This window comes from Lampetra planeri, chromosome 69 (assembly GCF_965212315.1).
Source record: "Lampetra planeri chromosome 69, kcLamPlan1.2.h2, whole genome shotgun sequence".
Taxonomy (NCBI): Eukaryota; Metazoa; Chordata; class Hyperoartia; order Petromyzontiformes; family Petromyzontidae; genus Lampetra; species Lampetra planeri.
The window spans coordinates 2,335,212-2,361,067 of NC_136174.1; the positions used below are offsets into that span (position 1 = coordinate 2,335,212).

At 48.6% G+C, this 25,856-nt stretch overlaps 1 protein-coding gene and 1 non-coding gene across 2 annotated transcripts; one reads left to right on the forward strand and one right to left on the reverse strand.

The window, feature by feature from the left end:
• Positions 1 to 2,981: 2,981 nt before the first annotated feature.
• Positions 2,982 to 25,518, reverse strand: LOC144737375 (E3 ubiquitin/ISG15 ligase TRIM25-like). The gene is made up of 6 exons (XM_078620044.1): positions 17,948 to 25,518; positions 16,586 to 16,681; positions 10,305 to 10,538; positions 10,008 to 10,030; positions 8,794 to 8,888; positions 2,982 to 7,128 (listed from the first exon to the last, which is right to left on the reverse strand). Exons 1-6 carry the CDS (start codon positions 18,506 to 18,508, stop codon positions 6,578 to 6,580), a joined length of 1,560 nt encoding a protein of 519 aa, XP_078476170.1. The 5' UTR covers positions 18,509 to 25,518; the 3' UTR covers positions 2,982 to 6,577.
• On the forward strand, positions 24,016 to 24,088 carry TRNAT-UGU (transfer RNA threonine (anticodon UGU)). The gene has a single exon. It is a non-coding gene; the product is annotated as a tRNA-Thr (tRNA).
• Positions 25,519 to 25,856: the final 338 nt, after the last annotated feature.

Consider the following 25,856-nt stretch of genomic DNA (forward strand, 5'->3'; position numbering starts at 1 on the left):
CTAATTCCACATCTGCATTTTCCATAAATATGCTGAATTCATCTGTTGATATGCAAATTCCTTTGTAAAGGCGCCCTTCCTCCTCTAACCCAGCTTAAATATACGCTGCCAAGCTTGGTGGTGTTTATTCAGACGCTGTCTTTCCGACAGACCTGTTCTTCACCTGAGGACGGGCTGCTTGCGTTGTGGCCGAAACGTCGTGAGAATTGTATTTTATTATGTTTTATTTGTTATTCTTTTATTATTTCCCTTCTACGTGACTTTACCAAAAGAACCAAGAAGATGAATCCCTGCAGTCATGAAAGCTTTAAATCGAAACATAACAACAGTCTAGACCACTGGACAGGATTAGAAGGATGCCCTGGTGGTCCCCCTCTTTAAGAAGGGGGACCGCTCAGACTATAACAACTACAGGGGCATCTCACTCCTCAGTGTGCCGGGAAAGGTCCTGGCAAGAATTATTCAACATCGCCTTGCGAGTCACGCTGAGGAGAGGCTTGCTGAGCCCCAATGCGGTTTCAGGAAAGGGTAGTCCTGCACAGATGCCATATTTTCTGTCCGTCTACTACAGCAGAGGTGTAGGGAATTCCAACAAAACATACATCTTTGCTTTATTGACCTGGTCAAGGCCTATGATTCCATAAGTATGCCTAGGCTCTGGGTTATTCTTCCTGCTTTCGGAGTCCCTGACCTTGTGCTCACGATCATTAAGGACCTTCATGATGGTGAGTGGGCCTGTGTAAAACTACGTGGCCGGAAGTCGGAGCCATTCCATGTTCACCTTGGGGTGCGACAGGGATGTCCTCTAGCACCCACATTATTTAACAACTTTTTCGACCACGTAGTTCGTGAAGCCTTCGATGGCTGTACCAGAAGAATTTCCATCTGGTACACGTGGCCTCAAGGTGCACATGGCCTGGCACAAGCGTTGTGGTGATGTCACCACCACTCACTGGCGAATGGCGGCTGTTGTTGGTGTATAGTGCTGTAGTGTCTTATAGTGTAGTGTGTTTGGTTGTAGTGGTGCTGTGTAGTAGTGGTGGTACTGTGTGAGGTGCTGGGGAATACGTGTGAAAGTGAGTGTGAAAGTAGGTGCTCGTGGTCTGTTGTGGACCATACAGGGGGATCGTTATCTTTGGGTGTATGTATCTGGATGTTTATTCGTGTCCATTTATGTAGCGTTAAATATTGTTTAACATTAATGATTGTTTGACGTTTACGTTTGTTTAACGTTTTTCTCAGAGGTTTGTTTTTGGTGCGCATTTTTATCGTCCACGTACTTGTGAGCAAACACGTGCGTCTGTAGTATCTGTGCCATTTGTAGTGTTGTGTGGGGGCCGACGTCCGCCTCCCCACTCCCTGCGATAGGGCGGGGCGCAACGTCCACCCCCTCCACTCCCCCTCCTCCTCTTCGGCCGCCTCTCGCCGGGCCCCCGCCAATCGGGTGATCGCCCCCCCCCTGCGCCAACGCCCTCTCTGAGGGACATCGCTACTCGGCTGGCTCACCACCGCCCGGGGTTATCTCCCCCACGCACACGATCCCCACCACACAAAAACGAACACGGAGGCGTGCCCGCATGCGCCCCTGCAGGTGCGTTTTTCCCTCACAAAGCTGGCGCTGGCCAAAAGGAACGGCGGCGGTATGAATATGCACGTTCCACTCCTGGTGGTGAAGCCCTAATCCGCGTGCCCGCAATGCTAATGTAAACTGAAAATAAACGGTGGCGGTATGAATACACACCCCTACCTCCAGGTGGATAAGCCTTAATCCAATGAGCAAACTGAGGCTAATGCTAGCGGGAAAAGGAACGGCTGGGACGGCTATAGGGCACGCCTCACCGTTAACGCGATTTCTACTCTGTAAACGCGCTACGAAAAGCGCGCTGTGTAAACACGCACGCGAGCGCGAGCACTCGCAAACGACGGCGGCTCTGTGTGCTGCAGTCCACGCGCCTCACGCACACGCTCAAAACAAATCACACCACCCCCACCCTGCAGCCCTGTGCTCGCGCTCACGCCGGGCACACCGTCTCTCCACGCAGACGCGCCACACACATCACAGACACTACACCGAGGTTCTGCCCACACACACAGAAATCACACTGCACCGATATTCTGTACTAGAGTTTATTAATGGCGCCAATACGCATTACCCGGCGGATGAATATTTCGCGCGGAGAGCCTAGCGTAACTCTGCCTATGAACCCAGTTACTCACACGTCCTACCACGTACCTTGAAACTGGACTCGCGGTGTCCCACGGACGCCGAGAGAGTCGGAGGGAGAAGGACGAAAGAAGACTTGCCCAATCACTGTCTCGCAGCAGCACTCGCTAGCTGGCTAGCATCACACGGATGCTGTGAGTGGCTTGAAGCGGCAGGACGGCAGGCAGGGAGTGGGTCGTGACGGCCCGGAGGTTGTAGACAACTAACCCAATCATCCCGGGGCTCCCACCTTTATACTCTAAACTTTAAAGGCCCGGGGGGTGAGGGGGCAGACAATCACGTGCCTACCTTTCAATTTGCAAGTGATGCCCCGCCCTCACCTGGAGCGTCCTTTATGCCTCCAACCATCGTTTTCTTAGTTTGAGCAGGGGCGGTTTCTTCATTAGGGTGATTGGACGACGCACCACCAATGTCATTCAACCACAGAGTTACGCTAGCCGTTACTGTGCCTCTGGATATAGTCCAATCAGCGTCATGTCACGTTCTGTGGAGTACCGCCTCTTTTTGGGCGATTTCACTACGGCTGAGAATCGCCCAGAGTGTTCCCATAGACTTACATTCAAAGATGTTTTTTTTCGAACGGCGGGCCCTCCAATGCATTTTCTATGGCTTCCGGGAGGGCTCGCACTAACGTGCTTACGTCATCATACGTAAGCACGTTTCAGTCAACAATATTAATTGTCGCCACCTAGTGGAATCTTTAATAAAAGAAACTGAGTGGATTGTAATAATAGTGAGTATAGAAACAAACAAGATGTATTGTAAGAGTCACTTTATTTTTCATTAATTTTAAAGAAGTGAAGTTGCCTTTACATGCTTAAGCTGTTAATTTATCCATTGCATGGGTGGACCTTATCCTTATCAATCATCCAAACATTTGCCCCCCCTGAGAGATTTTGCAAGAGCCGCCACTGAGTTTGAGCCTTCGGTTTTTCTCTTCACGCCTAATCTTCCACCCTCCATCCTCCCCCCGATGTTGTGAGTAACTCATTGCGGTTGGCCCAGGGAACCTCTGCTTTTTGCGCCCATACAATGTTAAGCCAATTTAGGGGCACCGCAATGTAACCTGTCCTGTGGGGGTCGGCCAATCTCCTGGCACCGGAAAACTGTGGGACTCTCCCCCTAGGGGCCATTTGTATTAAAACCCGATGTGCCAGGCAACCCCCTGCCAGGACACTACGTGGGTGCGCTGCATGCGGGTGGGTGTTTAGTGCTTGGGGCGGGACGGAGTCGCGGCGCTTGCAGAGTTGCTCCGCGGTCGTGGCACCACAGTTGTGTCTGTGTGTGTATCTGTGTGTTTGTGTATCTGTGTGTTTGTGTATCTGTGTGTTTGTGTATCTGTGTGTTTGTGTGTCCGTGTGTTTGTGTATCTGTGTGTTTGTGTAAATGTGTGTTTGTGTATCCGTGTGTTTGTGTATCGGTGTGTTTGTGTATCTGTGTGTTTATGTATCTGTGTTTGTGTATCTGTGTGTTTGTGTATCTGTGTGTTTGTGTATCTGTGTGTTTGTGTATCTGTGTGTTTGTGTGTCCGTGTGTTTGTGTATCTGCGTGTTTATGTATATGTGCGTTTGTGTATATGTGTGTTTATGTATCTGTGTGTCTGTGTACTTGTGTGTTTACGTGTGCATGGTTTCCTTTTTAACGTGGTGGACTTTATACATTAGTGTGCGATACACCCTCGTGTGGATTACTGTACAGTGTTCGAGAAGCGTGGCGTAATGTAGTGGTTGACTGTAGTCTCTGGTCCATTGTAGCTTGTATAGCACAGCATGTAGTGCACTACAGTGTTTACAGGGCGAGTCATGTGTTGTGAGTGTGCTGCAGGCTGTGTGTGTGTGAGCCGTAGTGGTATGAGTGTATGTAGCTAGATTATTGCGTGTTAGGGGCTGGTAACCCCTTCTCCTGACACTATTTCTATCAAGCACCACGACGGAAACACCGAAAGGCTTATGCCAGAGACCAGGGGGACACTCCCATCTGGTAGAGCCAGACTGAACCCATCGCCCCCTCCCATCAGGGTTTCTCCAGGAGCAGGAGAACACTGCGATTGGCCACGTGGAATGTTCGGACTCTCGTTGTGGGAGAGAGGCTGCCACTGCACTGCTGGGAGATGGACCGGTAATGCCTGGACCTCTGTGGTATACAGGAGATCCGGTGGACCGGTTCTGGCTCCAGTCATCATGAGGGGTGGACACTTCTCCACTCGGGGCAGGAAACAACAGGGAGTGGCACTTCTTTTTAGCGAAAAAATTAAGGTGGTTTGGGAGTGTGGCAGTGAGGTGTGAGAATCTGTAAGTCTCAGGCTACGGTGGGCTTGCCTCCCCATCAACAAGAGGCGAGGAATGGTGGTGGTGGTTGCTTACGCCCCCACCAAAGATGAACATCAGTGGAGGGATGCAGAGAAGGCCGATGAGTCCGATGCCTTTTATAACCTGCTGTCCCAGGTGAGAGCTAAAGTGGCCCCCCAGGATAGAGTCATCCTGTTGGGTGACTTTAATACCCGAGCGGGTCATGAAGCAGACACCTGGGTTAGAGCGACCAGAAGGCATGGGCCAAACTAGCTCAATAATACGGTAGGAGCCTCCTAGACTTCTGTGCAATCCATGGGCTTGTAATTATGAACATGGTGTTCTGGTATCGGTGCATCCTCACAACATAGATACAAGCCGGGTCCAAGTGTAGTAGCATAGCGCTAGCTGCTGGTGAAAAGGGGGAACTGAGGTGTTCGGCAGTGCTCTATTCAGCAGGCCACGATATACACAACAGGGGGACATCTCGGGGAAAGGTCACAGAAGGGGCCCATCGGGAATCCCCGGGAACCCGATAGAAGGTTCCAGAAAGGGGGCGTGGCTGGAGCGGAGCAAGGCGGCGCTGAGAGTATAAGAGGGGCCGTGTGAGACTAGGCTCTAAGAAAAGCTGTCTCGGGTGTGGACCAATCAATTTCAAGGACAGTGCATACATTATCAGAGTTGTGTTTTTTGTTTGCATTCCGACCGCAAGTATTGTGGTCAGTTTTGTTGGCAGATAAAATGGTAACAAAAACAATTATCAATTAGCACGGCGATCGTCGTACAAACCCTCACACACGCTCCACTCTTGGGTGAAGGGATGAGGCAGCATGAACCAGAGATACACACATCTGCAGTGAAGGTCGTTTGCAGCCTCAAGGATTCCCAGCACCCAGCAGGGGTGTCTTTTTTTGAACTTACAACTGATCTCTAGAAGTATGCACTCAACAAGACGGTGGTTGTACTCGCCTCTCCGTGTGTCCAAAGTACGCAACATTGGTGTGCTGTTCGATCAGAGCTTGACCGTGTGCTCGCAGCTCATAGCTGTGTTCAGAGTAGATCTCTACCACCTACAAACACTTAGAGGGTTGTGCGCGCTCCTTTCTACCCCTAACCTGTAATCATTAGTTCATGCCTTTGTCTCAACACACCTGGATTATGATGCAGAGCTTCCACTTGGATTGGTGCAGAGGCTCCAGTTCAGAATGCAGCTGCCCGGATGATCCGGCGGGTTAGCCGCTTTGAACACATTACGCCCTGCGCAGCTTGCAGCGGCTACCGGTCCGCTTCCGTGACGACAAACCCAGGAACCATGGTGGGGGGGGGGGGGGACCGGGCAGAGTGGGCTGTCGGTGTTGTCTGTGGGAGTCGTCGTTTCGTCGCATTGGACGCCGGACAGGTGGCCCTGGGTAGACGACACGTGGACACGACTGTGAGTTGGGTGTACAGACGCTGTCTCCACCCTTGCAATTTTGGGAGTTTGTTCGGGACGCTGTTTTTTTCCGGTTCCGTCTGTAACACGGTGGTGGTTGTTGTTTGCTTTTTTGCGCTAATTTCTTTTCGCTTCGTTATTGTTCCCTGTGCGCACGTTGTCATTTTTGTTATTTTGGAGACCCCCCCCCCCAGCCCCAGGTCACTCTTGCAAATGAGACTCCTGTCCTGGTCTTTCGAGTTCTACACCCGGTTACAGCCGATACACTTGAACTCACTCACTCAATCATTTACTCACTCAACCTACCCTCTCGCTTACTAACTTAACCAATGACCCATTTAGCCACTCACTCACCAACCATCTCACTCACCCATGCACTCAATCGTTCACTCACTAATCTACTCACTCAAGCACTCAATCATTTACCCACTCGCCCTCTCACTAACTCAAATACTCCACCAATCCACTCACCCATGCACTCACTCACCCACCAACCATCTCCCAAGTCTACTCGCCCACCATCTCACCCAATCAACCATGCACTCACTCAATCATTCAGTCACCCACCATCTCCCTCTCCTCCATTTCTTGGGTTTCTGTCTCGGTTTTTTGGGTTTCTGTCTCTCCCCATCCTCAGGATGCACAACTCAGATCCACGATCTTCAATCGATCATTACAATACAACACCCACATCCCAGGGTAGAGAGGCTGCAAGAATCTCTGCCGAACCTCGTGGATCACCTCCATGGAGTCGGCGCGGTAAAACGCCAGGAGCCCCCCCTCCCAGTGCAGGTGAAGCCCGATTCTGCGGGGGGAGGGGGCCCCCCTCACCGACTGTGCAGTCTTCACTCCACCATGAACCACTGAGAAGTTGTCATCACATTTCTCTAAACACCAGGACGCGTCGCTCCCTCCCAGCAGCCGTGCAGCACGTTCCCCTTTCCGTGGGATCGTCCCGTACGCGACTCCAACCCGACACCACCGCGCGTCCCCCACGTCCACCTCCCAGTAGTGGTGGCCCGACGAGAAGCTCTCACAGCACAGGGCTTGTGACCAGTAATCAAACCGGTGTGGGTGATCGGGGCGACCCTGGGAGGCAAGGACTGCTGTCATCGTCCTGAGATCCGAGGACATCTGGAGTTGGTCATGAGCAGAGGTTGTTTCCAGAGTCGGTGAGCATCCATCTGTGATAAGAGTGATCGCAACATCACTACAAAACAACATCATCACCATTATCCACCATCACCACCATCAACATTACCATCACCAACCATCATTTCACCATCAACAATAACATCACAAACATCACCATCACCAACCATCCTCGCCATCAATAGCATCGATGACAACAACATATACATCACCATCAACACTATGAACATCAGCAACATCACTATCACCATCAGCAACATCACAACCATCATCATCACCACCACTAGCACCATCACTACCATACTATCACTACCATACCATCACCTCGACCATCACCACTATCCCCATTACCACCATCCCTAACATCTTCATCACCATCACCCACGCGAAAAGCATCATAACCATCACGACCATCACTACCATTATGACCAAAGCCAATATCATCACGACTATTATCAGCGCCATCAGCAAAACCATCACCTATATTATCACCAATGTCACCATCATTACGATCACCAAGACCAACACCATCACTCACCAAATTCGTCACCATTCCCATCACTCACATTATCACCAACATCAGCATCATTACCAACAACAATAACCGCCATTCGCCACTAAGTGGCGGTGACGTCACAACGGCGCTTGTGAACGTTGAGGCCACGTGAAGTGTAGAACACCCACTGGCAGGAGGTCAGGGGCAGACCCAGGTGCCATGGGTCGACTGAGATGACTGGCCGATAACATCACAAACATCATCACCAAACATTCTCGCCATCAATATCATCGATGACAACAACATAAACAACCACCATCATCAACACTATGAACATCAACATCGCCATCAGCAACATCATAACCATCATCATCACGACCACTAGCACCACACAATCACCGCCTCTATCACTACCATCACCTCGACCATCACCACTATCCCCATCACAATCTCTAACATCTTCATCACTATCACCAACATCACCAACACGATCAGCATCATAACCATCACAACGACCATCAAAACCATGGTCACCACCATCACTACAATTATCACCATAACCAATATCATCATCACTACTACCATGAGCGCCATCAGCAAAACCCTCACAACCATCACCTATATTATCACCAATGTCACCATCATTACCATCACCACGACCGTCACTGCCTTCATCACGACGAACACCATCACCAATGCCATCACCATTCCCATCACTCACATTATCACTAACATCAGCATCATTACCACCATCCTCAGTAGGGTCCAGGAATGGGATGTGAACAAAGACAGAGATCCCCTATGTAGCTTTCACAGACTATTGGGACAAATGCTCTCCGTGAGAGTCTATGAAGGCTGGCATGGCACACGAGGTGGGTTGCCAGCACCATGCCCGACCACCTTTGTCTCCCTAGTGACGATTTTGTTTACACAACGCATCAGGTTCCATGATGTAAACAAAGAAATATCCCCCGCCTAGCCTTTACAGACTGTTGGGGCAAATCAGCGCCATTGAAGGCTGGCACGACACACGAGGGGGTGGGTGGCCAGCACTATGCATGGCCGACTTTGTCTACCTCGTGGTGATGTTTACACAACACCACGTAATTATTTGAGGGTGAGTTGATCTCGAGCACAAACACGGAGTTCATCTGTTGTCAAGATGGCCCCCATCACCCATGATTCACACTGAATAACTCACACATGAACTTGACAGTAGTTGTCTCCAGGACTTTAAGTGAGGCAATGGCCTCTTGGCTGGGAGCTGAGGGTTGAGCCGTTCTAACCCTCCCTGTCCTGTGAAAACAGAGCAGACACGGCCACTTTCTCACAAATAACATAATTGTTTTTGTCCCCGGGTAGTAAGTGTTATTTCCTAATTGCTTATGCCTCAAAAGTACAGAAAATGGCTACTCCCACAAACTTTGCTTTTGTGACCAGGACATTGATATTTTGAAATTTACCTATTTTCCAAAACATTCCAAATAGACTCAGTACTGAGTAACTTCTAGAACATACTGGAACTTTCCAGTAAAACAAATGGTATAAATACAAGGACCTTAAGCCCACCAGTTCAGTTTAGTTCCAGCTGCCTAAGTGGATACATATCTGCATTTTTCTGAGATGGCATCAAGAGGCTGCAAGCATCCGGCAGACGCATTTTGCTATGTCTGCGGCCAATTTATTAAGACAAGAGCGAAAAAGTACCCTGTGGAAGCATCTGCTAAGATGTGTGAGGCCTACAAGGCATATTTCAGCATGCCTGTCGAGGATCAAGACAAACCCTGGGCACCTAATTTCACCTGCGAACAATGCAAAAACGTTTCTGGAAGGTAAGATGGAAAATTGTTGCTCGGAATTTAATGTTATAAAATTTGTTAAGATTTTTTAAATTGATTCGTCAAAGTGATTTACAGTATAATCGTAAATCTAGAAAAACTACTCACTTCTAAATATTTTGTAGTCATTTTTGTATTACTTTAGGATAAATATATGTAAATTTGGATTAATATGTTGTTTTTTTCTGACTTTATGTGAACGAAAAGACACAAATTCGCCCGTTTTCTCATTGAAAATAGGTCAATTTCTAAATATCACTGTCCTGGTCACAAAAACAATGTTTGTGGGGAATAATAGCCATTTTCTATACTTTATAAGCATAAACAATTACTAAATAACACTTACTACCCAGGGACAAAAATTGTGTTACACAGGATCATCACAAAGCATCACCACTCACATTTCACATCATCACCACATAGCATCATCACAATCAGCACCACCACTCACAGCTTCACCACAGACAGCATCATCACACACACAGCATCCCCACAAACAGCCAGTGTCTCACTGCCCGCGCCTCACACTCAGTCCCATGTTGTCGTGTGTCGAGTCGTGAGTGATCGTCGTTTGTACCTGCGCGTCTCCTCCAGGTACCCCTGTGGGAGATAGAGAGAGCGGTGCGTTACTGTATCTCTGCCTACATTCCTATGGGATCAGTGGAGTTCCCACTGCAACACCGCTGGTGGAATATACACTACAAAGTCTTGGCTTATGACCTCGTGATTGGGGACAACGGCACGCAAGGACTGGGCGAAAGCTCAGGCCGAGCGTGACAAAGCGCAGTCGATGTGAAAACCTCATTCAGGAGCCTCAACTTTGACGCTGCCGATGGCTCTGCACAAATAGCGACACTGGAGACTCATCGCTCACCTGTAGGAATGCGAGCGAGTCCCTCTCCTGCGTTAGGGCCTGCAGGCGAGTGGCTGCTGCCTGGAGCTCCCCAATCTCGCGCTGGTAGTGAGCGATGTTCTTCTCGATCTGGGTCAGCAGCTCGCGCTCCTTCTTGGCCGCACGAGCCAGAGCTGCCTTCTCGTCCTCGTCCAGAGCTGCTCTCATGCGGGCGAACTCGCCATTGATTCGCTGCCTCACCCCGGTCATCGATCTCTGCCAGGGCGTGTGGTTTGTTTGTATTAAATAATTAACGGAGTTAATCTCGCAACGGTTGATCTATGTCTTAGGGAGGTGGCGTTTACACCACTCTTTCCTGAATCATAAATGTAAAAGCGACTGTGGCCATACAATGCAAACTACGGGCAATAAAGTCAACCTATAGAGACCCATAGATATACCTCGCGATCCGTAGAGACACATAGAGACTCAGATATAGAGACCCATAGAGAAACACAGAGACACATGGAGACAAATAGAGACACATAGAGACCCATTTGAGTCAATCCAGGACAGTATGACTGTGGTCTTACAACCCAAACTATGGACTGTATACTAAACCCATGGAGACACTCAGAGATACACAGAGACCCATCGAGACCTATAAAGATGCATTAACGTCAATCCACACTCTTGCCACTGTGGCCATGCAACCCATACTATGGGAGACGATTTGACCTGTAACCCAGGTGACCTGATGGAGGATGAACAACGTCCTGTGAATCACGGCCATTGCAGCCAATAAACAATACAATTGTCAATCTTGATTTGTCATCTTTCATAACCCTGAAAATAACACAGGACTCAATCGCAAATAGTACATCACAAATATGAGAAAAATAAGGAATTTAAATTGTAATTAAATATGAACACCATATTTTCGTAGAGTTGCGCAAGGTGTGTGTAATGCGAGCAGAGTGACAAAGGTAAAGGTCATCATTGAAGCTGCCTGATTAGCAACGCTTCCAAGCTGTATTCCTACCATAAAACAAGCCCATCTGGGACTGGACACGAGAGCTGGGTTTCGTGACTGGGCAGTGATAAGATCCATACTCTTAGGGGCTAACAGAGGGACGGGGTACTCGTGGTCGAGGTCAAGGACGTGTTTATGCGCAAGTCACTGTGGATGTACATAATAGGAAAGGAAAGAAAATGCCCATGTTTATACCAATGTTGGCTGACAATAAAGAGAGTACTGTTAAACGTTAGGGATGTTAACACTCGGTAAAGTCCTGCCCCCCCCCTCCCTCCCGATACTTTCCATTCATTGGCTACCACATTCTGATAAGCCCCTCCCCCCTCCTCCCTTAACTGGTACTTAAGAGCTTACATCTTGAATCCCTCCCTCACTTGATGCAGCTAATCTGGCTGTGACGGTCCCACCTGATGACGGAGACTTGTGTTGCCTCCGAAACGTCGTGATTTTTATTGTTTTATTTTTATTAATTTTTATTTCATTTTTTACCTACGTGACTTTACCGAAAGAACTAAGAGTATGAATCCTTGCAGTCACGAAAGCTTCAAATCTAGAATTAATACCCTCTACGGGGAGGAATTTCACCTATCTGTTAGAATTTTTAACAGACAACGAGACAAGAAGTCACAGCTTCTCGAGACGCTGGCCTTCCTCAAGAGATGCCGCGATAACAAGGTAATACCCATCGCTTTCACACTCACATCTGCTGCTGTGTCCTCACCGAACTCTAACCAGATTTTACTTAAAGCTAGCCTATCACTAATCTCGGAGAGAATAAGGTTACTCCGAGTTGAACTCGATAATTTAGACAAGACTCTCTTACAAACACATTTAATGTTAATGTAGTGGTGGTGTTGACGTGCGCCGACTGTGACAGTGATGGATCACGGGGCGGCGCGGGGTGCGGGGTTGGGCACGCGTTGTGGGCGTGGTGTGGACGCGCGCGCCGGGAGTGACAGATGACGGGGCGGCGCGGCGTGGGTGCTGAGGCACGCTGAGATGTGGGAAAACAGGATCGTAGCCAGCGCCCAGTGATTGGTCGAATAGGATGGGTGCTCGCAGCGACGTCCGCAGGTGGGGTATAAAGGGGGACGCGCGAGAGCACTCGGGGAGAGTTACCCAGTTGAAGACCAGAAGACGGAGCTGAAGACCTAGTGCCCCGAGACCCCTAGTCCCGCCGTCCTTGTGGGGACCGGGGCCCTGTGTGGCTCGGAGGCGAGACTGTGGGACCCGGGGTCCGACGCCCACGTGGGTCGGGCTGGGGACCCACAGTCAAGACGGACACCCCGGGCAGGGAGTGTCCCGAGTAGCTCAGTGGGCGTTAGTCGCCAGGATAGCTAAGTGGGTGGTTGTCACCCGAGTAGCTCAGTGGGCGTTAGTCGCCAGAATAGCTCAGTGGGCGTTAGTCGCCAGGGTAGCTAAGAGGGCGTTAGTCGCCAGGGTAGCTAAGAGGGTGCTAGTCACCCGAGTAGCTCAGTGGGCGTTAGTCGCCAGAATAGCTCAGTGGGCGTTAGTCGCCAGGGTAGCTAAGAGGGCGTTAGTCGCCAGGGTAGCTAAGTGGGTGTTTGTCACCCGAGATACTAAGTGGGTGTTTGTCACCCGAGTAGCTCAGTGGGCGTTAGTCGCCAGAATAGCTCAGTGGGCGTTAGACGCCAGGGTAGCTAAGAGGGCGTTAGTCGCCAGGGTAGCTAAGAGGGTGTTAGTCACCCGAGTAGCTCAGTGGGCGTTAGTCGCCAGAATAGCTCAGTGGGCGTTAGTCGCCAGGGTAGCTAAGAGGGCGTTAGTCGCCAGGGTAGCTAAGAGGGTGTTAGTCACCCGAGTAGCTCAGTGGGCGTTAGTCGCCAGAATAGCTCAGTGGGCGTTAGTCGCCAGGGTAGCTAAGAGGGCGTTAGTCGCCAGGGTAGCTAAGTGGGTGTTTGTCACCCGAGATACTAAGTGGGTGTTTGTCACCCGAGATACTAAGTGGGTGTTTGTCACCCGAGATACTAAGTGGGTGTTAGTCACCTGTGAACGAGTTTGGTAAAATAAAGAGTGTGCTCCCCGTGAAGTCGTCTCCCGCCGAGTTACTACATTACATTAACACAAAAAATGTCCCCTTCTGATTGGAACCACGTTGACAACATGACTTCTGCTGACTCACTGTCAACCAAATGCAAAGCCAACCTGATTTCTAAATTCAACCTCCTATCTAAGAAGAAATCAGAGCCACAAATCACAAAGCTGGATGTCAACAAGACTGTTATTAATCCGAGTAACATACCAATTTCTGACAATCTGAAAACGGTACTGGCCAAAGGACTAAATTTCGCTGTCACCCCTAAATATATACCAGTAAAGGATGTCATTTCTCAGGTTGATGTTGCCCTCAGAGGCATACGACACATCCATGCGGATGTAGCAAGAGCTGAAATAGCCACGATTCTTAAGAATGCTAAGAAACCCACTAGTAACATTAGCAAAAACGAACGCTCTGAACTCGTGAACTTAAAAAAGAGAGATGATATAGTCATCCTCTCGGCAGACAAGAGCAATGCCACGGTCATCATGGATAAAGAATCATACAACAACAAAATCCTGGACCTACTTAATGATGGTAGTTACTCCAAAATTAAAAGCGATCCTACTAACAACCTAACGACAAAAACCAACAGGATCATCACTAGTTCGACTTCCCTAATCGAAACAACTAAACGTCCCTCTCTAAAACCCTCGGCTGCTAGACCTCCCAGACTCTATGGTCTTCCCAAGATCCATAAAGAAGGCACCCCGCTACGACTCATCGTGTCAACGATTAACTCCCCTACCTACAAACTAGCCCGTTTTCTATCAGATACTCTACTTCCCTTCACAGGCAAGACCTCTTCGGCAGTACTCAACTCAACCCAACTAGTCTCTTTGGTCAAGGACATGGTACTATCTCCTGATGATATTCTCGTCAGTTTTGATGTAGTATCTCTGTTTACCAAAGTTCCAGTGCCTGACACCCTAACAATAATTGAGTACTTGGTCCAACATGGATTGAATTCGGATGTGCCTGCGCTGGTTAGGCATTGCCTCACCGACACTTATTTTACCTGGAATGGCACCTTCTACAAACAGAATGAGGGTACCCCTATGGGCTCCCCCTTGTCACCAGTGATAGCCAACATGTTCATGGAAAAGTTTGAATCAGACGCCATCCAGACATCCACCCTGCGTCCTTCCCTGTGGAAGAGGTATATGGATGCCACTTTCGTCATTTGGCCACATGGCCTCCCAGCAATGAACCACTTCTTGGACCACATCAATTCCAGACATCCATCCATCAGATTCACCAGGAAATGGAGATAGATGGCAAAATACCATCCTTAGATATTCTGTTTGAGAGGAGACCTGACGGATCCTTGGGACATTCTGTCTACAGGAAAGCCACCCACACAGATTCCTACTTGAAACCAGATTCCCACCACCACCCATCTCAAAAGAATTCTCTCATCAAAACGCTATACCACAGAGCTCATGGCATTTCTGACCAACACCACCTGGCCAGTGAATTGAGACATGTACATTGGGCCCTCAGGATGAATGGATACTCTGAACGCACCATCCGCCAAGCTGTTTCTCCCACCATACAGAAACAGCCACTTGAAACTCCGATCAAAACTGTCACGTTACCATACATAGCAGGCGTGACCAAAAAGTTCTCCAAAATTCTAAACAAACATAAGATCCAAGTCCGATTCAGTACAGTACATAAAATCCGTGATCTAATTCCATCTGTGAAGGATGTCATCCATGACTTGCAATACCCTGGAGTCTATAAATTGAGTTGCAGCTGTGGTGACTGTTACATTGGGGAAACGAAACGTCATGTCTCTGATCGTGTCCGTGAGCACAAGTCAGATTTGAAACACGGCAAAATTTAGTCTTCCGCCGTTGCCAATCATTGCTACAACGCGGTGGGCTCTCATGAGATTGTTTTCTCCGAGACTAAAGTGCTCTGCAAACCCTCTGGCTACCATCAAAGGTTTGTACACGAAGCCATTCAGATATACAAACACAGACATAATTTCCACCGTGATGATGGGTAAAAACTTAGTAATCATTGGAAAGATGTTATCAACCATGCAAAAAAGATTTAATTACACATTGTTGGACCATCTTATCTGACAGGCACTATTTTTACTTTACCGAGTGTTAACATCCCTAACGTTTAACAGCACTCTCTTTATTGGCAGCCAACATTGGTATAAACATGGGCATTTTCTTTCCTTTCCTATTATGTACATCCACAGTGACTTGCGCATAAACTCGTCCTTGACCTCGACCACGAGTATCCCGTCCCTCTGTTAGCCCCCCCCCCCCTCCCAATACTTTCCATTCATTGGCTACCACATTCTGATAAGCCCCTCCCCCCATCCTCCCTTAACTGGTACTTAAGAGCTTACATCTTGAATCCCTCCCTCACTTGATGCAGCTAATCTGGCTGTGACGGTCCCACCTGATGAGGGAGACTTGTGTTCCCTTCGAAACGTCATTTTTATTGTTTTATTTTTTATTAATTTTAATTTCATTTTGTTACCTACGTGACTTTACCGAAAGAACTAAGAGTATGAATCCTTGCAGTCACGAAAGCTTCTAATCTTAAGTGATAAGATCGGTGCACCGGTGAGAACTGGACATGCAACTTGGTGACCTTACCTCGAAGTGTCTCTGTGCTTTGTCGGATACTCTTTCTAAATTCAAATGAACTTTAATGCTCACATAGCACATTGTAATATACTGAATGGGAGTGTACTATGTGAATAGGTTACGTGAATATGCACATTGTATAAAGCACACTGCGTGCATTCAGTGTATTGCGTTGTTGTGGCTTGACAGATATTACTCGCTACTGATGTTTGTAATCGCAGGGAGTTGATCTCAGGTGACTTGCACAATGCGATACATATTTTAAACATATATAATATGAACCCTGCCATCAATGTACTGGATAACAGGTATGTGCCACCTCATCTGGCCAGAATAGATAGATTTATAACAGAAGATTAATTGTCAGTTCACTTGGGGATATTGGTCCCCCATCTGAAAAATGTGGAATTTCCACCACTGATTCAGTTTCTTATTGGAGATGAGAACCACTTATTTGCTTGTCCTGGGTATTGAGGCGTTTTGACCGTTGTGTCTTTAGTCCCACGATGTGTTTAGAGTCAATGGAAGTCGACGTGAATGAATGGAGTTGTCCTCCATCACAAACCCTACTCAGAGTGGAGTCACGGGGTCACAGAGTCCGGCCCAGACGCGGTACCTGCACGTCCCTGCGAGCGGCCTCCATCCGCTTTACGGACTCCTCCGCCTCCCTCCTCTTCTCCTCCACCGCCCGCGTCTCCTCTCCCACTTGTTTCTGTGAGAGACGTCACCAGGGGAGACTCCACTCACTCTCTGAGCGCCCCCTCTCACCCCTGCTCCACACGGACCCCTCCACAGTGACGGTTCCATCTCCAGGCTGCAGTGACCCCTGTGCAGCGATGGAGGCTGGGGAGCGAGCGCTGCAGGGAACCGATTTCACGAGGAGCTCACACGCCTCCTGGAGCATTTTGTCTTTAGTTGTCATTCCGTCGCACCTCCGATAAGCACGGTTGGCCACGTTTGGTGCAAAAGAAGTTCAGCATACATATAGCTGGGCTCAGATAGCACGCGCAGGAGCGTAAGCCTGTGGACCCAATCACTCTACACTGCTACCTGAGTCGTAGGCGGGGCTACCTGAGCAGTGGGTGAGGCTACCTGATAAATGGGTGGGGCTCTGAGTAGTGAGTGGAAAAGGCGCCGCGAGATGTTAATCTGCCTTGCCTGGTATACAGGAGGTCATGGTTTCGATCCCACCTGACACCTGAATGTTTGGAGTTTGTTTTCCCCATGGTCGCATGGATTTTTGCCCACGTCCTCCGGTTTTCCCTCTACATTTAAAACGTGCGTTTAGAGAATTTGGCTGCTAAGAATTTCGACTTGATAAGCCACTTCTTTGAGCTGTCATTTGTGGCCATGTTTGCCTCTGCAAAGGAGCTACATAGCTCGGTGAGCTTCACTTGGTAAAATAAAACAAGTTTTAGTTTAGTGTTAATCAAGAGTGCCATGTCACTGTTGAGTGTCGGAGAAATTTGGTAGAGAGAATCTTGATGAAAATATAAGTATGGTCACGAATTACTTGGTCTGTAGAGTGCGGCGCTAAACTGGGACAGAATGGCACGAGGCTAGCAAGTGGTGAGCACTGCGGCTCACGCAGTCCCAGTCGTTTTACATTTCGTTTATATTTTAGTGAATGCTCCTCTTTAGACTGCTTTTGTATTCGAACCATGGTCTATGCACTCACGTCATTTTGAGAACACATTCTACGCACGTAAGTCCTTCAGTTTTATTAAAATATACGAAGAGCACATTTATATATTTGTCATATAACAGGATTGATCATAACATGTGGTTGTATTATTTCTGCACTATGATAACCTCAGCATACTTTATATTAAACCAACGTTGTTAATTTTTTAAGAAACAATGGGCAGCTGAGAAAGTAATTATATAATATTTAGTTGGATATTATTGTTCAGATCGTACTGGGAAATTATGACTTCACGCAGGAGAGGATCCCTCTCACACACTCAGACCATCTCACCTCCCGTGTCTTGTGCTCATCCTCCAGCGTCGCCACATCGTGACCCTTGTGGTCTCCTGCGATGATGCAGGTTGTGCAGACCAAGCTCTTTTCCTGTCGGCAGTAAAACTTGATCTTCATTCGGTGTTTCTTGCACTTGCGTTCTTCAGCATTCGTGGATGGAGCCACCAGAATGTGGTCTCTGAACTTCGCGTTCTCCTGATGATGCTTTACATGAGTCACACAGTAGGAGGTATCACACCTGAGGCAGGTCTTCAAGGCAGCAGTCGTGCCATCGTTACAGAAGTCACACAAGACCACGGTGGCCATTTTCTCTGCAGCACTGCGCTGCTCCACCAGGTTGGCGAGCGTGAAGTTCTTGTTCAGCTGGGGCCTCCAAGGGAAGGTCACTCGGCACTGGGGGCAGGAGAAGGACTTGGCCACATCCCAGGCGCCCTCCACGCACTTGAGGCAGAACGAGTGGCCGCAGCTGAGCGTGCAGGGGCAGCGGAACGCGTCCAGGCAGATGGGGCAGGTCAACTCCCCTGGAGCCTCGTGACCACTGGGAGCTGTTCTCGCCATGGTCCTGTGGCTCCACTCAGATGGGCACTGGCTGAAGCTCAGGCAGTGTCTGGATGTAGCTCAGGCAGTGTCTGGCTGTAGCTCTGACAGTCTCTGTATCTCAGGCAGTCTGTCTGTATATCAGGCAGTATCTGTCTGTATCTCAGGCAGTCTCTGTCTGTATCTCAGGCAGTATCTGGCTGCGTCTCAGACGCTGAACGAGGAACAAGCCACGTTAATAGGTGACAAGCAAGACGTCTTTCAGTTTGATTGGCATGTCACGATGCGTGCCCTGGAATGTGTTGACGTGTGAGCGAGTACAGACGTCTCCACTCCAGGGGTGGCTTAATAAGACTCGGATCACCTCGTCTCAAATCCTCATCCTCACACACCTCATCGTAACTCAACTCCCCTTACCTCAACTCATGTCACCTCACCTCAACTCACCTCTATTGGACATTGTGTGTGCAATGGATAATCTTTAATGGCTTCGAAAAAAGTCTAAACAAACTAGCATCATAGTATACACTGCTGCATCTTCACAGCAGTGGTTCTCAACCCTGGTGCTGACAGCCACAGTCTAGCATGTTTTCTAGGTCTCCCAAAATGACCAATACCTTCTGAACCAAGAAGAGAAATTAAAATGGTCCATTATTATTTGGTTCTTTCGGTTAAGTCACGCCTAAAGATAAAATAATAAATTAAATTAAATAATAGAATACGACGTTTCGATTGCAACTCAAGCAATCGTCATCAGGTATAATGAAATAGCGACATAAAATCTAACCAGAAAACTATAGACAGACATATTAGCAGACAGATAGTTCTAAAATTAAGATTAAAATGGTCCAATTAACACAATAATTAGTTAAATTAGGTAGTTAAGCCCACCAGGAACAAAACGTTGCAACCTGTTAAAATCACACTTTACTAAACTGTAGGCTACTTACTAACGTTTTGTTGAAGTCCTGGCCTTTGTCCAATTGTTTTTTTTTCAGTCCTGTCGATGATAATTGAAGTATATGTGTTTTATATGCCTTTACATTTCATCACACAGCAAGAGAGAGTCTTACCAGCAAAAACCGAGGAAGAGAAATATGGCAGAGTGTTGAAGATTAAGTAACTCTCAATCTCTTTCCCGCCTTCTTCTCGAGCTATCCCACAATGCACTACTCCGTAATATAACGGATATTCCGTTAAATTTTTATTACAGTAATTTTTCCAGGACCAAATACAGTATTTTCTCACGTAAAATTACGGATATATTTTTTACAGTGCAGGCAGTGACTGTATCTCAGGCAGTGACTGTATCTCAGGCAGTGACTGTATCTTAGGCAGTATCTGTCTGTTTCTCAGACAGTCTCTGGCTATAGCTCAGGCAGTCTCTGTCTGTATCTCAGGCAGTCTCTGGCTGCGTCTCAGACGCTAAACGAGGAACAAGCCACGTTAATAGGTGACAAGTAGGAAGTCTTGCAGTTTGATTTGCATGTCACGAGGCGTGCCGTGGAATGTGTTGACGTGTGAGAGAGTACAGACGTCTCCACTCCAGGGATGGCTTAATAAGACTCGGATCACCTCATCTCAAATCCTCATCCTCACTCACCTCATCGTAACTCAACTCCCCTCACCTCAACTCACGTCACCTCAACTCACCTCAACTCACCTCATTGCAACTCACCTCATCTCAACTCACCTCACCGGTGAGAGTTGCACGTGTTTAACTGAGTCACGGGTCTGTGGCTCAAAGTCCGAGCGAGGCCCTTTGCTGAACCCAGCACCGTTACCCGCTCATGTGGGCGAGGGGCAGGTGCCCCAGGGGGACCGGCCGTAACACATCAACATCACCGCATACCTTGGATCACGATCGCAGGCATGCAAATTGTGAGGGTTCCTCATAAGTAGTACTAATCACATACCTGCATTTCCCATATCCCCTCCCTTTGATGCTGCTAATCCTGCATAATGCACGGGCATAAGTAGTACTAATCACATACCTGCATTTCCCATATCCCCTCCCTTTGATGCTGCTAATCCTGCATAATGCACGGGCATAAGTAGTACTAATCACATACCTGCATTTCCCATAAATATGCTAAATTCCTCTTGATATGCAAATTTATTTTGTCAAGGCACCATTTCCCCCCCTTCCAACCCAGCTTATATATATGCTCCAAGCACGTGTGCTGTTTCATTCAGACGCAGTCGCCTCGACAGACCTGGTTTTCACCTGAGGACAGCTGCTTGCGTTGTGGCCAAAACGTCGTGAGAATTATTTTATTATGTTTTCTTTTTATTATTTTATTACTTCCCTTCTACGTGACTTTACCGAAAGAACCAAGAAGATGAATCCCTGCAGTCACGAAAGCTTTAAATATGAAATACCCGTTAAAGGCTTAATTTGTTCTGATAGCTTCGAAAGTTACCCTTTTTTCACCAGAAAACGTACAGGGGAATGTGCTCAATGGAGACCCGTTGTTAAGCGATTAGTCGTTAACAGAGGTGATCGTTGGTGAGGGGTTCTGCACTACACTAGTATACACTACACTACCATACACTACACTATTATACACTACACTACTATACACTACACTATTATACACTACACTACTATATACTACACCATACACTACTATACACACTACTATACACTACTATACACTACACTAGTGTAGTGACGTGGAATCGGTCACGTAGCAGCATAGCGCTGTCTGCTGACAGGGAAAGTGATCTGCAGCTCACAGCAGCCCTGACTGACAGCAAGTCACGTGATAGACCAGAGAGGGATCTAGGGGAAGGTTACGAAAGGGCACATCGAGAATCCGTTAGTAGGTTCCAGAAGGGGGCGTGGACAGGGGCGGAGCCAGGCCACACTGGCAGTATAAGAGGGGCTCCGGGAGGGGACCTCGGGGCTGTAGTTTGGAGTGGGATCTCGTCATGCTGCTGGAGTCTTCACCATCGTCTCCGTCTTCACCATCTCGGCGTCACCAGTCAGGCAGTCTACCAGCTGTCCTGATTGGGAACCGTAGTTACCAAGTGTTAACTGTTATGGCCGTGTAAATAACGTGCCTCCTACTCTTAGTGTTTATCAGTCAGTCACTACACATAAACCCACAGATGACGATCCCTCTGTATAGTCCACAACAGACTATGAGCACCTAACTTTACACAAACTCACTTTTACACGTACTCCCCACCACCTCACACAGCACCACCACACACTACTGGCGGTACCGTCGCGAGGGAGAAAACACCAATACCGATGGCCGGTGTCGCTTCTCGCAGAACGAAGTGAACCTGAACCAGCGCAGTCCTGAAGTGAGGGCGGGAGGGGCATCAGCAGGTGCTCGTGTGAAGCTGTCAGCTGCACGCCAAATGCGAAAGCAAGGAGAGAGAACGGAGCAGTGGAAAGAGCCTGATCGGCCGCCCGTGAGGAAGAGGAAAGCGCCATCGAATGTGCCGTGTGTTTAATACACACACACATCGACCAGCACCCGCTGAGAACAGACAAGACATCCAGCAGTGGAGGAGCTGCGCGCTATCCGACGACGAAATCATCGCGCACCACGACGGCGAGCGTCGTGCCGACTCGTCATCCAGCTGTGGACAAACAGCTGCAACGGCCATAGAGCACGAAGGTGCCAGCCACCAGCGCACAAGCGAACGAGCGCAGCCAGCCGCCAGCGCACGAGTTCACGAGCAGCACCACCCGGGCGCCACCGAGCGTCAAGTGACCGAGCCTCTTCAAGGACATCATGCCAACGCCGCTCAATCTAGCTGCAGAGAGAGAAAGCCGGCGTGGCTCGCTACTGCCACGCCCGAGCGAGGGAGCAGGGCGGGAAGCTGCTGGTTGTATACCCCCCCCCCCCGCAAGCTCACAACACAACTCCCGGCTCTTAGAAGAAAACTAAATAAATAATTTGCCAAGGGGACAACGCATACACAACACACACATCGGGACGAATAAGACTTCCAAAAAGTTATCTTGGTGTTTCGAAAAGGGTTGCCAATTCAAGGTGGTGCGTTCAATATCAACTGATCGTGCAAAACAGTTGCTGCCCGTCGAGTTACATGAATACGGTTGTTAGAAGTGTTTTAGTCATTCATTTTCGTTAATTACATAATCTTGCCGATGAATCTATTGACGTATACTTTTGCCCTCGGGATATAATAATTTGCTTATTGCCTTTCGTATGACTTTCGTTGCATGCCTGTTTTAAGACCCTACCTGTCGCCGCATGTGCTCGTTACATGGTGGAATTAATTACATGTGCAGTTGCCAAAGTGAAACAACGCAAGCCTTGATGGTTAAGCGTGCTGCTCACTGAGAGAAATCTCCCCGATGGTACCGTGGATAATTCCGAGCATGAGAGTTCGCATATTAGAGTGTCATATGTTTGTTTAGAATTAAAATTGCTTAACACAAAAGTGGTTGAGTGTTTCGTTCCTAAGTTTATGCATAACCATCTTAACTATAAGAACTGTATCCTGTGTTGAGATATGAATTTGGAGACCTAACATAACATAAACACACTAAGATATTCAATAAATGTTTAATCAAAGATAATCGTTTTATCCCGATTGATACAACTCTGGATAACGAAGCTAAGCCTAATTATCATAACTGCCCACATTAACATAATCGCAAGCATTCGCATAAATTAATGCGATTACCGCCATGATTATCATAATATATGTATATAATTACATACATTACCATAATTTCCGCGATTACACATTTTCCCAATTTTTATCAAAATTTCGAAACCCGGCAAATATACAACAGCGCCTACACACACACGCGTGACGTCACTACCTGGGGGAGCGTCACTATATCGCGCGGGTCCACACGCACATGACGTCACTACGTCTGCATGCGGGAATGACATCACGGCCGGACCGGGGGGTCTGGAGGCCGTGGGTCAGGGCCGCGGGGGTTGTGTGATGCCGTGGCACTCTGGATGAACCCGGCTGGATACGTGACCGGATCAAGGTGGGGGCACCCTGGGGCCACGTGGTCAGAAGAAGAGCCTTCTCGAGAGTTCTCGAAGGTGGGCGTGGCCGGGTTGTGCGCCCGGACACGCCGAGGCGCATAAAAGCGGCCTCCTCACTATACACTACACTATACACTACACTATACACTACACTATACACTACACTATACACTACACTATACACTACAGGGACGCAGTAACTCGCTGACCCCGTGACCCCGACTGGACTCCACCTGCAGTCTAAAACACGTTCCTTCGGAGTTGGCAGGTAGGAACTTGGTTGGACAGCGCATTCGTGCGGCGGAAGCTGTGTGGGGCGGCGCGTCACGTGCTGCTGAGCCCGCCCGAAGTGCTCTATGAAATACAAATCGAGGGCGTGGCTATGCACGACAGATAGACAGACAAATAATCCCTGGTGGGCAGTGTGGAACTGTTGTTCCTACCTATATTAACTTCTCAGTTGAGGCATTGGTGCATCTTGCATTAACAGGTTTTGTGAGCTTTTTAATACTGAATTTGCAGGTGTGGAAAATGAGTGGCTCCATAGCTCAGTGGTTAGAGCACTGGTCTTGTAAACCAGGGGTCGTGAGTTAAATTCTCGCTGGGGCCTGTGTAGTTTTGCATCCTACTTCGGCAATATTGACAAATTGAGAGGCTGTTCTTTTAAGATTTCAGCAATGCTAATAAGAAACAGCAGGGGACACGGTAGCACTGACCTGGTACAGGTGTGGTATTGTTTTGGGCAACAACTAACTAAAGAGTTTACTTGTTTAATTAACTTTTTACTTTTAAAGTGTGTGTGCGATAAAATAGTCGTTTTATCGGTCACCAGTTCCTCAGAGAGCCAGGTTTTTGGTTTTGTGATGTTTCCTCAATTGTGCTCACCTCAAGAAGTTTGCATAAAACTGTAGCCAACTGCCTCCATATCTCAGGGGTTAGAACACTGGTCTTGTAAACCAGGGGTCGTGTGCTCAATTCTCACTGGGGCCTTTGTTTTGCTTATTCTTCAAAGAGACTGAGTGAAACATTAAAACCCTTGGTTTTCAAAATTGGGTTATGCTGTGGGAGAGCACCGAGTCACGATTAAGGAAAACGGGATGCAAATTGGACCGAGTATTTAACAGTAATGTGGCAGTTTTTTTCTCGATTATTGCCACCCGAAAGTTATTATTTAGAAATGTCACGTGTACGTGTTTAAATTCAACCTTCCCAAGTCATGAGTTGCTAACATGGTCAAGTTTACATGAAGCTGTGTTACGCAATTTGTCGTTTTTGGCCACATCGCAAACACGTTCCTTTGGAGTGGGCAGGTAGGAACTTGGTTGGACAGCGCATTCGTGCCCGACAAACAGACAAATAATCCCTGGTGGGCAGTGTGGAACCTGTTGTTCTTACCTGTATAAGTATCGTGTATCCTGTCGTGTATAGTCTAGTGTGTAGGTTAAACGTTGAGTTTTATAAGGGTGTAGAGGTGTTACGGAGGGCAAACAAACACACTGGGCGTGGTTATGCCCGTACGCCGAGAGGTGCTTACATCCACGTCCACACCGTTTAGCCTGGGGGGCTAACACGGCGCTGGGATCCCCCACGGCCCCACCCCTCAGTGGGAGAGTTGCTATATAAGGCGGTGAGCCGGAGGGCTCGGGGTTCAGTGTTCAGCCTTAACCAGCAAAGCAAGAAGACCTGCTAGATAGGCCCTGGGACTCCCCTGGATCGCTGTCCTTCTCAAGACCGACCAGGGCAAGCCAGTGGCGTGGCCCCAAGAGCCCAGAGCCGATGCTCTTGTAAGAGCCGGTCTGGGGACTCAGGGTGCCGTAATCCCAGCTTAACCAGGGCTGGGTTAGCTAGCCTCCCCTAGCCCGGTTGTGGAGGACCTAGGAGTAGGCTAGCTGTGACATAGATTGTTGATCTCCCTGTTAGACAGGTGAAGGGACCGATACCCCTTCGAGTGTTGTACATCTCGGCCTGTTATGTACTTTGTGCTTAATAAATAAGTGTGCCTCCAACTACGTCGTCCAAGTCTCCTGGAACCTACTACAAGGGCACCACGGGGTGACCAGCCCCACCCCAACCAGCCCCACCCCGCCCCATCCCCCACCCAGCCCCTCCCCACCCTCCCTCCCTCCCCACCCTCCCCACCCAGCCCCTCCCTCCCCACCCTCCCCTCCCAGCCCCTCCACTCCCCACCCTCCCCTCCCCACTCAGCCCCTCCCCACCCCACCCAGCCCCTCCCTCCCCACCCAGCCCCTCCCCACCCTCCCCTCTCCACCCAGCCCCACCCCTCCCACCCCCAACTGAATCACCTTAAGGCTGGGCATGTTGAAATAAACACGAGGCAAAAAGATCCGCTTTTTTCTTTTCAAGACTTCCATTTTATG